General features: G+C 32.3%; 2 protein-coding genes across 4 annotated transcripts; both read left to right on the forward strand.

Moving 5' to 3' along the window:
- The first annotated feature begins 2,632 nt into the window (after window positions 1–2,632).
- Window positions 2,633–5,683, forward strand: LOC129292526 (protein RER1B-like). 3 transcript variants are annotated; one of them, XM_054930086.1, is made up of 5 exons: window positions 2,633–2,849; window positions 2,923–2,987; window positions 3,425–3,786; window positions 5,054–5,234; window positions 5,357–5,683. In XM_054930086.1, exons 3-5 carry the CDS (start codon window positions 3,437–3,439, stop codon window positions 5,408–5,410), a joined length of 585 nt encoding a protein of 194 aa, XP_054786061.1. In that variant the 5' UTR covers window positions 2,633–2,849; window positions 2,923–2,987; window positions 3,425–3,436; the 3' UTR covers window positions 5,411–5,683. The 3 variants fall into 3 exon arrangements, with proteins under 3 accessions (XP_054786061.1, XP_054786060.1, XP_054786062.1); XM_054930085.1 differs by lacking the exon at window positions 2,923–2,987 and having other exon boundaries at window positions 2,636–2,849; XM_054930087.1 differs by lacking the exon at window positions 2,633–2,849 and having other exon boundaries at window positions 2,850–2,987.
- A 3,249-nt stretch (window positions 5,684–8,932) lies between these two features.
- On the forward strand, window positions 8,933–13,068 carry LOC129292560 (probable pinoresinol-lariciresinol reductase 3). The gene is made up of 5 exons (XM_054930125.1): window positions 8,933–9,596; window positions 9,699–9,833; window positions 11,162–11,405; window positions 11,494–11,697; window positions 12,433–13,068. The coding sequence occupies exons 1-5, from the start codon at window positions 9,417–9,419 to the stop codon at window positions 12,597–12,599; spliced, it is 930 nt and encodes a 309-aa protein (XP_054786100.1). The 5' UTR covers window positions 8,933–9,416; the 3' UTR covers window positions 12,600–13,068.
- The last annotated feature ends 633 nt before the right edge of the window (window positions 13,069–13,701 follow it).

Genomic DNA, 13,701 nt, shown 5'->3' on the forward strand with positions numbered 1-13,701 from the left:
TGCTTCTCGAGCTTGTATGAGCTCAAAAGAAGTGCCATAAGGTCAAACTACAATTAATGGCAATCATTCATTAGTAATAATCAACATACATATCACTCCCAACTTCCACTCTGACACTTTAATAACTAAAATTCTCGACTACAAGTTTAACCTCTTGTTCAATAAGTTTATGAACTTTTATTAACTCCATCTAACTCTCATTAGTTTAAGTAACAATTAATATATCATTCATTAATCCAAAATCTTACTCAAAGTAGTCAGGGTTTATCTAAAATTCTAGACCCAAGCTCTCAGTCTTTTAAAATCTTTAAAACTAAGTTTATAAAGGTTAAACAACTCACATTAGTTCTATTAGAATCAATAGCTTTGGACCTATAACCTTAAGTTAAAAAATGTTCATCTTTCCAACCCAAAATCTTAACTTAAACTTGTGTAGAGGTAAAGATGAAGGGATAAAGAAACATACCTAGATGAGAGTAAGCTAAAATCACCTCCAAAAATGCTCAGAAAAAGATGCCCTAGCAAAAATAAAGTCTCTCTCATTGCTGCTCCTTTGTTTCTCCTTTCTTTTTCCTTTTTGCAACTTGCAACTCGCAAATTGATTATTTAAAAAATTTGACTATCCACTGCAGTGTATGGTGCCTCTATTGTGGTGGATGGCATATAATGAGCCTAGTCGATTTACTCTTCCATTTTGGACTCAAGTGGCCTAAGACACTTTTGGACTCAATTTGAAGATTGTACTTAATACAACTAGGCTCGTTAGCCATCACTAACTTTCATCTAATTACCCTTGATTAATTAAGTTAATTTGGAAATTAAAATTTAGGATAGTACAAACACTATTTCCTTTCCCCATAACCTTCAACTGCACACAGCACTTAGCAACATTGTTTTTTGATCATTCCTCCTTTGGCGGCAGCTTTAGTCTCCTTTATTAAACCATTCAACTGCACAGATCACCCACACTGCCCTTGAGCAATATTGCACATCTCCTTCTAGCAATGAACAACATTAACACCCCCATCGTTTGACGCTGCTTTTAGATCTCCCGGCCCTAGTTCTTACTTTACCCGTTCAATGCTTTAGTCATGTTGAATGACATCATTGTCAATGTTCATCTTATTCCTCACCAACATTGACTTTGCAAGACTCTGTTTTCTAATTGTTTATTTCTTCTTTTAAGGATTTGTTTTGTTGCTGTGCTCTAGTGACAATAAGATGAGGTTTTGTTTGTGAGTATTTGGTTGAAAGTGAAGAAGCAAATAGTCACAACCATAAGGGGTGTAATAGTGGGTTGTAGAGAAGTTTTTTTTTTTGTTCTTTTTATTTCTTAATAGCAAGGGATGAACAAAATCTTTATAATTTTGGAGAAAATGTCACTATGGTCATTTTATTCGTTTTAAATACATATTTTCATTAAAAATTATTCTAGGATTCTATCTTTATATCAAATATATATTTAAAATTTAATTCTATTATGATTCCAATTCAATTAAAAATTCTTTCATATTATCAAATAAGCCTTATAAATGTATCCTAAAAGTGCTTTGAGAATATTATTGAAAGTGAATTTGGTTGACGTGAAATGATGAAACTTTTAAAAAGTGAAATATAATTTAATCATCCTACCTCAAATTTAATATCTTATTCTTTTATTTGAGAAATAGTTAATTCATTAAAAAATATAATTATCATTTAAATAAGAATAATTAGATATTAAGTTTTTAACATTATAAATTGAATAATTAATATATTAATTTTTAACATTAATTTATAATAAAAATTATAAATATTTATCATATTTTTTAAAATTATAAATTTAAAAAGTATAAATAATTAGAGATTAAGTTTTTAACATTAGATATCAAATTTTGTGTTATTTAAAAATTTTATTACATTTTTTAAATATTTTAAATATATTACATTTGTACGATAAAAATTACAAATTATTATAAATTAATATTCTCTTTTATAATTGTATATTCAAAAACTTCAATATCATAATTTAAATAACTTTCAATTTATCAAACTGATTTTTTTAAAAAAATACATTCAAATATAAACTTTATTTAATAACTAACTTTTATTGAATAAATTTCCATCAAATAAATTTTTAATAAATAAATTTTTAATAAATTAAAAATCAAACACAAATTAAATGCAGACAAAGCTTTTATCAACCACTATCTCTTAAAAAAAAAAAGAAGTGGGGACTGAAAACTATTCCTATCAAGTCTATCAGCAATAAAATTGAAACTCCGTTAAATGAAGTTAAAGAGAGCCAGAGAGGCGGTGCACTTGAAATTTGAAAAAGAGGAGCCCATGGCTTCCTTTGATGATGATGATGATGTCATGAAATGGGTGGTCTTCAATCGGGTCCTCAGTGATCGGGTTGACAGACATGACATCGACGGTTGTTAAAAAAAAAAAAACAAGGTTAAAAAAATAGTTAAAAAAAAAAATTGTCTTCCCCAAATATATGATGATAATTTATATCGTCCTCGGGGGCAAATGAACGCGCAATTTAACAGGCCAATAATTTTCAATGCTAGGACGTACGCGCTCGCGCTTCCGTGTTCACGGGCCTCTGCCCTAATTTCCTGGGCGGACTCCCACAGCATCTCGTTTGCACACTCGCTCGTCATTGGCTCATTCACGTTTCCCTGTTCAATACGACGACGGAGAGGACAGCAAATATCAAAATAGACCCCATGAAAAAGTAGGGAAAAAGAAAACGAAACGAATAATAAGGAAATTCGCATCTCCTTGTAGATCTGCCCACTTTTCGGTTCCTCCAAAATTTCGTCGGCGTCGTCCTCCTCGTCGAGCTCAAACGGTCCGCCCAGGTCAGCTTCGATTCTTCTCTGGATTTCATTTCCTTCTTGATATAAGGTTAAGCATATTCCCGTCTCCTTCTAGATCCGCACACTTTTCGCCTCCCTCCATCAGTTTTCTTCCTTCTTGAGCTTCGACAGTTCTTCTAGGTTAGCTCCTTTTCTCCCTTCGATTTTGTTCCTTGCTTAACCTATTAGGACTTCCGATTTCATTATTCTAGACCTTGTTCTTGCCCGGCTGTTTTCCACATCTTCTTTTGCAGAAATTCGGGCGTATTTCACATGTAATGAGAAATGATTCTTGCGGATCTTTTTTTTTTTTAAAAATTATATCGTTCTTTTTTCCGTTTATTTGATGGCTGCTTTGGTAAAATTTGATGTTCCTGATTCTGAAATGCTTTCTTTGTTCTGCGTGTTGATGTACTTCAATAAAATATAAGTTCCTTTTGCCTTTCTATATTGTCATGTTTCAACTCGAGTAGTGTCGGTGGTAGGCTTATTTTTATGCAATGAAGTATGGGAGGTTGTCAGGCATTAGTCATGTTGAATAAAGGGCTTGTTTTTAAACCATGATTATGTCTACGCAGGTTGTTAATTGAATGGAGGGAGTTGGAGGCGGCAGTGGTTCATCTGCTGCACCTGTAAGCCAGGGGATGCAGGACTTTATGAGGCTCTTTCAATATTATCTTGATAAAACTACTCCTCATACTACGTATAGATGGACTGGGACTTTGGTTTTGGCATCAATCTATGTTTTGAGGGTTTATTATGTCCAAGGATTCTACATTGTGTCTTATGGGCTGGGAATATATTTGCTGAATCTGTTGATTGGGTTTCTGTCCCCTTTGGTTGATCCAGAGCTGGAACCTTCAGATGGACCTTTGCTGCCAACAAAAGGTTCTGATGAGTTCAAACCTTTCATTCGCCGACTTCCTGAATTTAAGTTCTGGTAATTTAGTTTATTTTTGTGCTAGTCTGTTACCTACATTATTGCCAATTATAGTCTTAAGATTTCTGTTTAGCATTTTAAGATGACTCCTACAATCTTTCTTGTAGGAATCCTTGGTTAATTATTTGGATTTTAGATTTTAATTTCAGCTTTGGTGTCTGTCATCTGGTATTCAGTCCTCTGAGTCTCGAACAATTGATGTGATATAGATTGATATCTTGGTTTATCTTAATGTACCTACTGATATTTCTATGAAGCAATGCTAAATTCCATTTGGCAGTCCAGGCTTCGGTTATTCAAAGAGCACAACTATCCAGAAAATAGTGCCTCGAGTCTCAACTTTGTATTTGATTTTTTGGGAAAATTTTTCTGGTCAATAGAAATTAACCCTTCACAAAGGAAAAATAACTTGATGTCCTTATAATTGGTTAATGAGAAGATTGAGGTGTTCCTGTTGTCAGTTACTAGCTATTAGTCTATTACCTGCTCACGCTGCCTATACTGTTTACCACTGCCACTATTCACATTTGGTTGCAAATTGATGATTGTTGGCACAGCAGTAGTTAATTGCATCAGAACAAGTTTATCTTTCCTAACATGTCTTCAGAAACACACTTTCTCAGTTGCATTGTTTCCCGTGTAGCAAACTTGTGATTGAGAGTATTTATCATCAACTTTATTCCACTCATTTATCTTTCTCCCTGGTATTTGTTCTTGTGATGATTTAGAGGGTCATGCGTCATATTAGGTTAGTCTACATGCCTTTAAGCCTGTTATTTTAAATTTCAACAGTTTTACTTTCTTCTTACTTTTTTGTCCTTGTTCATTAAAGAACTGGATACCTTAAATTTCTGAGCATACCTTGTGCAAATTACATTCTCAGAAACCTATTTTTATCGTACTTGTTAAAACCTCTGTAAGCCTATTTTCATATAACATTTTGTGAATGTTTCATGACCTTTCTGGAAAACTGATTGAGTTAATAATATTACTGTCATTAACAAATTTACTGTCTTCTATTTTTCCAATCTGTCCTGTTTAAAATTCTTCTGGTCTCATCAATCATTATATTTCTCCTCCATGCTCTTTCTGGGAAGGGGGTGGCCCTATTTATGTGCAGTCTTTTTCATTTTTTGTGGTCAAGGAATCATGTAATTTACAGGCTCACTTTCTAGAGTTTCCATGTTTCTGCTGGGGAACAACGCGATAGCCCATGCCCATCAACACACATGAAAATAATGATTTGCGTTTGTTATTGCTGTTGCAGGTATTCTTTCACAAAAGCTTTCTGCATAGCTTTTGTCATGACCTTCTTTTCCGTTTTTGATGTTCCTGTCTTTTGGCCTATATTACTCTGTTACTGGATTGTTCTGTTTGTCCTTACCATGAGGCGCCAAATTGCACACATGATCAAATACAAATACGTTCCATTGAACATCGGAAAGCAGGTCGAGTTTATCTCTTTCTGATGCTTGAATTTTTTTCTCATACTTTGTTTTGTGTATCTGTGCCTGAAGTCCAGCAGAAGATTGCTTCATTTTATGCATCTTTTACTCTTAATTTTTTTCAGAAGTATGGCGGTAAGAAGTCTTCTGCGAGTAGCAGTGGATCTCGTGCAGAATGAAGCTAGGCGGTTGCATGCTCTGAAGGATGCTTGTTCGCTGGATTGAGAAGTGTTAGGGTTTGTGAACATTTAGGGTAGTTGATTTTTTACTTGAAGGATTGTGTTTCCAGACTATAATGGGTGCCAATATGCAGTCACAGAAAAATGGGTAGTGTTCACTTAGTTTTACGATACCAGAAGATATGCTAATGTTGGCACTTGGCAGTAAACTTCGTGCATGTTTGGATATGTATATAATCTATTTTTGAAAAAATCGATTTTTTTAAGCCATTATCTGAACACCCGAAACAGCCCATAATCGATCATTTTAGTTAAAATCGATTATTTTGGAAAGCCAACGATCTGAGCTTCTGTTAAAAGTTTATCAAAAGTGTTGGAAAAAATTATAAAAAAAAGTTAAAAAAAATTATAAAAAAGTATAACATTTAATAAAAATATAATCAAATTTTCTACTCCTTTTTTTTCTTAACAAAATTTAAACTTTAAATTTTTAAAAAAGTTGTTAGTATAAGTTTGTGTTAACCATCATCTTTCATTTAGTCCTTATTATAAAATTAATTTAAATAAAATATTAATTGGTAAAAAAAATATTTAATTTAAAAGTTAGAGTTATTATAAAGAGTGTTGTAAGTGTTGAAAAAGAGCGAGAGAGATTTTGCATCATTTATTATATTTTTACATTTATGTTGTTAAAATTTTAAAGTTGTGTTTAACATTTTTATTAAATATAACTTATATTCATGATGTCATTAGAGATCAATTTATATATTATCATTTTTATTAGTTATTGTAAAATTAATATTTGGTATTTAAAAATTAAATATTTCTTTTTTATTAAATTTATTTTAACTAAGATATATTGAATTACTTATTTATGTAAATTTAAATGTTAATTTTAATATAATTTAAATTTTTTAATTAATTGGATATGTAATTTAAATAATATATTTTCCTTCTTAAATAAAATGTAACAACTTTAACAATATTATATACAAATTTATTAATAATTTAATTTTGAAAAACAATGTCCTTTACTGTAATTTTTATAGCTAAAATTAATTTTGAATAAATTATCTAAACATCTTCAATTTTATTAAAATTAATTTTAAAAAAATTATATCCAAACAAATTGTATTATAACATAATTAATTATGATTTAAATCTATTATTTAATTAATTATTTTTATAATTTATTATATTTAATTAAAATTTAAACGGACACTTCATTGTTTATATATATCAGAATTTAGTCCAATTTTGGATATAAGCGCCAATCGCCCCTCTTAATTAGGGCTGTGTAAAAGTCTTGTGGTCTCGTTCGGTCCGGTCCGACCCATGAAAATCCGATCCTGTCTAATCCTGTAAAATGCTGGTCCTATAGGACCAAAAAGACCAACAAGACAGGACTGATTTTTCGGGTAAGACCAGACTAGAGACTAAGCATCTGGACTAAGTGGTCCGGTTTGGTCCTATATAATTATTTTAATATAATTAAAATTAATTTATAAATTATTAATTAATAAGCCTTAGAAAAAAAATCTTAATCCTGCCTTGCACTTTTCACTCTAATCGAAAAAAAAAAAATCTCAACACTGTTACTCAACAGCACTTAGCGTCTCAGCCACTCACTCAACTTTGCTCTCATTCTCAATTTCTTCAATGCGCCAAAGCCCTAGCCCCTGCCTTGCACTTTGCACTCTGATCTTGATCTGTTTGAACTTTGAAGGAACATGCCTGTGGGCTAATTTTTATTACTTCTGTTCTTGCTGATTTTTTTCCTCTGGTCTATTTTCGGTCTTTCCTCTGATTTTTTATTGAAGTTATGTATTTAAATCATTTAGAGTTTGGACTGTAACTAAAATATTATTTTCTTGGTGTTAGAAATTATTATGAATTTATTATGATTATAAGTATTTTTATTATCTTAATTGAGTTTGTTAAGTTGAAATAGATTTTTGGTCATCATAGAGAAAAAAGAAAAAAAAAGGCCAAGTGAGTATTGGACTAACAGGACCAGTCTTTCAGTTCTATGGACTAAGTCCAGTCTTGTTAATCTCCGGGTTTTCATAGGACCAGACCGGACTATGGGTTACCTAACCCAGTCCTTTTTATAAAAAAGACTAGACTCTAAGTTAAGCTAAAGTTCAGTCCCGTTCAATCTTTTGTCCAGCCCTACTCTTAATGAAGGACTTTAGCATACTCCAACACAAGCGCCCCGATTATCATCTGCGTTTGTGGGGAACTCCAAACTTACTGCACTCTAAATTCCTGTTCGCTTCCTCTATTCCTCATGAACATGGACCAATGATAACTTTCGGTGTAGTTTACCTCTGACTACGATTTTTGTTTTTTTGCTTGTTTTGATAACTGATTGTTGGAAGCCGGTGTTATAAATCTGTTTACTTTAGACTCTATTTTGTATTTTTGGCCTTTTGAATGGCCTTCAGATTTGTAGCGCAACTTTGGACGTAGTTCTCCACCACGCGAAAAACCTGAAGCCATTATGAACACAAACACGTCAACTCCCCTAATAAATACTTCGGGGTGGAATTTGTATTTGACACATATAGAGCCAAACATTTTAATAGTTGAATTTATGAATCAAACTTAAAGTATATTATCCTCTTAAAAAAATTTATATAGTCAAGTATAATCTTAACTTTTTTTTAATAAATTTAGACTTGGCCTAAATTACAAACTTTATTTAATTGTAGATAAATAATTTAGGAGTCCTTTCATAATTGTAAATATCCATTTATATTTGACTTTTCATAAATTTATAAATAACTTTCTAAAATTACAAATGTTTATTCTTAAATTCACCAATAAGGATGTATATATTCATTCTATCCATTCACAATTTTTTCTGGTCAAATGTCCATTAACAATTAATTTTTTATATATTCACAAGTGAACTTTTTTAAATTTACAGCCAATTTTTTAAAAATTCATGGCTAACCTTATATATTAATTATAAATAAAGACAATAATCTTTTCATAACATTTCAATATTTTGAATTTTTTAATTTTCATTAATATTTTTATAAAATTTCCCTAATGAACAAATGTCCTCTAGATTCCAACTTTGGAGCTTAAATAATTGTCTCTGCTTTTGTCAATGACAGTGTAAAATGTGGGAGTCAAAATAATAATCTACCTAATATGATATAAATATAAAAAATTAATAATAAAATTATTTTAAAATATATAAATAATAATTTAATTTTTTAAAAAGTTATAATTCTTTAAAAATTTTTAAATTTTTTTATTAATAAATTTATATAAATTATTAAGTTATTTTTATTAAAAATAAATAATTCATAAATTTTTTTATATTTATAATTTTTATTTTTATATTCATAATAATATAATAATAAATAAAAAATTTAATATGTGATTTTATAATTTATTATTATATTATTATAAATTTAAAAAAATATTATAAATAAAAAAATTGTGAATAATTTATTTTTAATAAAGTTGCAAAGAAGAGTGAAGAAAAAGCTGCAAACAAGTGCTCGCCATGCTTCCTCATCTCAATTGAACAAATGTGTTGAGAAGAGGGACAAAAGCCCAGAACGAGGGCGATTTTAAGGTGTCATGACGCATGGCTCCTTTAGATTCTCACGTACTAGCTCGAAGGTACGAAGATGTCACCTATAAGTCATGGCTGATCTATTTCCTTCTTGCTGGACCAGAGGAGCAGTTCTGCTTATAATACAGAAGTCTGCATGTAGTTCTTTGTGAAGCCAAAGGTCCAAAACTCATGTGATTGATATTTGTATTAAACAATAGCTAATATACTAATATAGTCAAACAATCCACCCTAGTGAATTGCTTAGGCCAGGAAAGCTTGAATTTCCTAAAATGGCATGCCAGTATCATTGACTATCTTGCCTTTGAGTTCCTTCGTTTAATTACTTTGTCCCCGGAAAGATTCACAGTGAATTTGGCAAATTGCCACTTTAGCAATTCTAGAATTCTGGGTTTTCCGAGAGAGACAGCGATGGAGAAAAGCAAAATTTTGATAATTGGGGCAACTGGAAGATTAGGGTACCTCTTAACCAAAGCAAGCCTCGATTTTTCTCACCCAACGTTTGCTCTTGCAAGAGAGTCTGCCTTCTCTGACCCTATCAAGTCTCGGAAGCTTCAATCTCTCACCGATTCTGGAGCAACCATTCTTAAAGTCTGTCTCTTTCTCTTCACGTTTTCGTTTTCTGGGTTCAATCTATGTGGTTGACTTCTGTTTCTGTGGATCTTATGGTTGACTTTTTTATCTATGTTGTAGGGTTCGCTCCAAGATGAAGTGAGCCTTGTTGAGGCAGTGAAGCAAGTGGATGTAGTGATTTCAGCTGTTTCAGCAAAACAGATTCTTGACCAGAAGCTTCTTATCCAAGTCATCAAACAAGTTGGCTCCATCAAGGTTATCAACCTCTTGATGTTTTCATTCGATCTTTTTATCCATTTGTGCATTTGTCTTTCTGGGCTCTGCAAATCTTATTGTTTTGCACAGAAAAATTCTTGAATCCGTATCCTGGCACCAACAAAGAGCTAGTGTTATGAGTGGTAAACTGAGGAAGAGACTAAAAGAAGGAAAAACTGACCTGTGTGAAATTGTTTTGGTACAATCGATAAGCTGTAAAATATATTTCTGTTGGCAGGAAGGAGCAAATTGAACTTCTATATTCAGACATTCATATATTCTAAGAGAGAGTTGTACCAAGAATATGACTATTTGTGGAATTTACATCTCATGTTTACACATATTATCTCTTTTTTCTGTAATCTCTTGGACTGGAGTTACTGTGGTGATTATGGAGGATCTCGATTGGTTAGTTCCAGTCTTTATCCTTTCTGTTATTTTGTTGGCTAGCACTAGACCTTTGTTTACAAGGGGATAGTAGTCATGGCAATATGTAGAGAAAACATTTGGTGAGCTTGTGGCCTTGATGAGTTTTGATTCTTTCTAGGAAAAAGGATTAGCCTACTGTTATCTTCATGTTTTTCTCATCTTCTCTCATTTATTTCATATTGCTCCATTACTAAACACTCTCTACTACCTCTTGCTTTGATTTTCTACTAGCTAGCTTCTATCCTTTTGCTAAATGTAGGATGTAGCAGCTACTGAGGAATTAGAGAAATTAGTGAGAGATGACAACATTCTGTGTGATGAATTTTTTTGCCTTATCAACATGGATTGATTCTTCAAAGACTACTTTGGTGATAAATTCCTACATGCATTAGGTTGAAATGGAGGAATGTGCCCTTAAGATCTTATGGGAGGGATTTAGTATGGATAAAGTTTTTAAATATATCCTTGCAATAACTAAGAGCTAACAAAAAAAAAAAAACACTATTTCAGTTAATAAGAGAAAATAACATCATGCTTTGGCAACTTGGGTTCCCTTGCGCCAGGTTGAAAATGGAGGAAAGTCCCTTTCAAATCTCTCAGGGAGGGATTTTGTTTAGAGATGAAGTTCAAGGATAAATAAGTACGAAGAGCTAATCAGCAAAAGCTCATTAAAGTGAGTGTTTAAGATGGTTTGATGAGTTTCTATTGATTCTTTGTAGAAATAACCAAATTTTCTTTCTTTCTTTTTTTGTTTTTTTGGGGGGGGGGGGATATGGAAATAACCTAATATCAGCTGCTGTTCTATATGTTCATGTGTTTACAGCTGAAGTTTTTTCCCCCCTTCTTTTTCAACTTTCTTGTGTGTTTAATAATTTCCTTTGGTTTGTGATGTCTTGCAGAGGTTCGTCCCATCAGAATTTGGATCAGATCCTGACAAGGTTCGAATTTCTATCCTTGATGCTGGCTATAATTTCTACAAACACAAAGTAGAAATCCGACGACTCGTGGAGGCTGAAGGCATTCCATATACTTGCATCTCCTGCAATTTCTTCATGAGCCTTTTGATTCCTTCTCTTGTTCAACCAGGCTTAAAAGTTCCTCCTAGGGACAAGGTCACTATATTTGGTGATGGAAATACAAAAGGTCTGTTTTTTCAAGCTCCATTGTACACTATACAAAATATAAAATAGGTTTTTTTCCCCCTGGCTCACATTCATAGTCAAAATGGCAGGTGTCTTTGTTGAGGAAAGTGATGTTGCCGCCTTCACTATCAATGCTGTGGATGACCCTCGTACATTATGTAAAGTTTTGTACTTGAGACCACCAGGAAATGTTTATTCCATTAGTGAGCTAATTGATTTATGGGAGACCAAAACGGGGAAGAAGCTTGAGAAGTCTCATGTGTCTGAAGAAGACCTGCTTAAGAACATTAAAGGTATTTTAGTAGTTTGCATAACATTTATATCCATAAGAGATTCAATAGAGTTTTACATTAGTTGTTGATGGGGATGTTATACATAAGATGCAAGTTGGGTGGTTTAATTGGAGGAAGGCTAAAGAAATTATTTGTGATTAAAAGGTACCTAATAAACTCAAGTGGAAGTTTTATCGAACTGTTATAAGATTAGGTATATTATATGATAGTGAATGTTGGGCTTTAAAGGAAGCATAAAGTTGGAGTAATGAAGATGAGAATGTTGAGATGATGTGCGAGTATATATATAAAGATAAAATTTAAAATGAGTATGTACAAGAAAAAGTAGGCGTAACATCTATTGAAGAAAAAATGATAAAAAATCATTTGAAATGGTTTGGACATGTATAGAAAAGATCGTGGGAGGCACTGGTGAGGAAAGCAAAACAGACGATTTTGAACCCTATAAAGAGGAGTAGAGGAAAGATAAAGAGAAAACTTATGGAAGTTGTTGATTAAAATCTTTTAGTTAACAACATTCATAAAAACTTGATAAATGACAGAGTGCAATACTGCAGTGTAATTTATATTGCCGATCCCACCTAGTCGGATGAGGCTTGTTATTGTTCTAATATAACGTTTATATGCATATTTCTCTATTTATTCAGAACATGTAGAATCAATGCAACTCATGAAGCACAAAGGGAAGAGAATGAAAATAATCTAATTGAAATGTGTAATTTTATTGCATTGCAGAGACTACTTTCCCAGACAATTTTGAGAAGCTATTTATATATTCTGCTTTCATACTTGGAGATCACACTTACTTCAATATCGACTCGAGGTCTGGCGTAGAGGGTTCAGAGCTGTACCCACATGTGAAGTATACTACAATCAGTGAATTCTTAGGCACTCTAGTCTAGGCTTCATTTGGAAATGTTAGGACTAAATAAAGTGTGTAGTGCACATCGATATACCAAGCTTGTTCAATCTTTCCTTGTTTTCGTAAACAAATCATAAGGCTATGTTATTGTTTGGGACAAATCAACAATGGTTATTGCCTTGAATTCAGGGATGAAGTCATTACTTCGTTGGTAACAGAGTTGAGCAAGAAACTGACACTAAAGGTAAGCAAGTGTAGGGAATTCATCTGGCTGAACCTTAGGCTCTTCCGCTGCATAGAGATTCAGAAATACATGTGTGAATACTCTGTGCATTAGTGTCGAATAAAAAGTCATTTGCTTGGTTCTTGCAAATCAGTGTACATAATTCCCGAGGTCCACCTTATGGATTATAATTTAGCATGTTCTCGGTCTGTGTTTGAACTTTGAACGGCCTTGTCATGTAAAATTGAATGATTTAATTTGATTCTCTTATCTCTGTTTTTTTTTTTCCCTTGTTATATGGAGTCCATTATATTGCATTCGCATTATAATAGAAGGTGTAATCAATCCATGGATGAACAAACCAAGGTCAATATTTTGGAATTTAAGAATATTGGGGAAAAAAAAACACTGCCTATCAGTTATCAGCAGGACCAGTTGTATAAATATGCCAAATGGTTTACAAAGTGGAATTCCTCCCTCCAAGTTCAAATTCGCCTATTATAGGGTCTAGTGGTTAAGAAGTCGGATTTTCCGAGCAAGAGTGAGACAAAAATGGGAGGATAAGGTGGTCTTGACCATTAGAGTTACACTTTATTTTTTGTTTTGTGCTGCATGGATTCTATGTTTTTGTTTTTTGAAATAAATTTGTTGGAATAGACCATGTGAAGGAAAGGTACAGGAGGGGAGGGAAAGAGAGACTTGAGAAGGGATTTTTTTTCCTTGAAAATATGATGATAAAATCTCTTTAAATTATATAAATAAATTAATAAAAATAACTAAATTATCTTTAATTTTGTCACAATTTTTTTTTAAATAATCATAACTTTTTTCTTAAAATTACAAGGATGTAACAACAAATTTTAATTTCGCATGTCAATTTCTCAATATTGCTAAAGTGTTAGAAATAACAAGTGCTAAT

This window comes from Prosopis cineraria, unplaced genomic scaffold (genome assembly GCF_029017545.1).
Source record: "Prosopis cineraria cultivar Desert tree isolate PC_DT_omini unplaced genomic scaffold, ASM2901754v1 PC14, whole genome shotgun sequence".
Classification (NCBI taxonomy): Eukaryota; Viridiplantae; Streptophyta; class Magnoliopsida; order Fabales; family Fabaceae; genus Prosopis; species Prosopis cineraria.

Excerpts from the sequence above, each read along its gene's own strand:
- LOC129292560 (XM_054930125.1), top strand. The coding sequence starts at position 9,417 with ATGGAGAAAAGCAAAATTTTGATAATTGGGGCAACTGGAAGATTAGGG. Across the intron at positions 9,834-11,161 it reads AACAAGTTGGCTCCATCAAG|AGGTTCGTCCCATCAGAATT; the intron begins GTTATCAACCTC and ends GATGTCTTGCAG. Across the intron at positions 11,698-12,432 it reads CCTGCTTAAGAACATTAAAG|AGACTACTTTCCCAGACAAT; the intron begins GTATTTTAGTAG and ends ATTGCATTGCAG.
- LOC129292526 (XM_054930086.1), top strand. The coding sequence starts at position 3,437 with ATGGAGGGAGTTGGAGGCGGCAGTGGTTCATCTGCTGCACCTGTAAGC. Across the intron at positions 3,787-5,053 it reads CTTCCTGAATTTAAGTTCTG|GTATTCTTTCACAAAAGCTT; the intron begins GTAATTTAGTTT and ends TTGCTGTTGCAG. Across the intron at positions 5,235-5,356 it reads CATTGAACATCGGAAAGCAG|AAGTATGGCGGTAAGAAGTC; the intron begins GTCGAGTTTATC and ends AATTTTTTTCAG.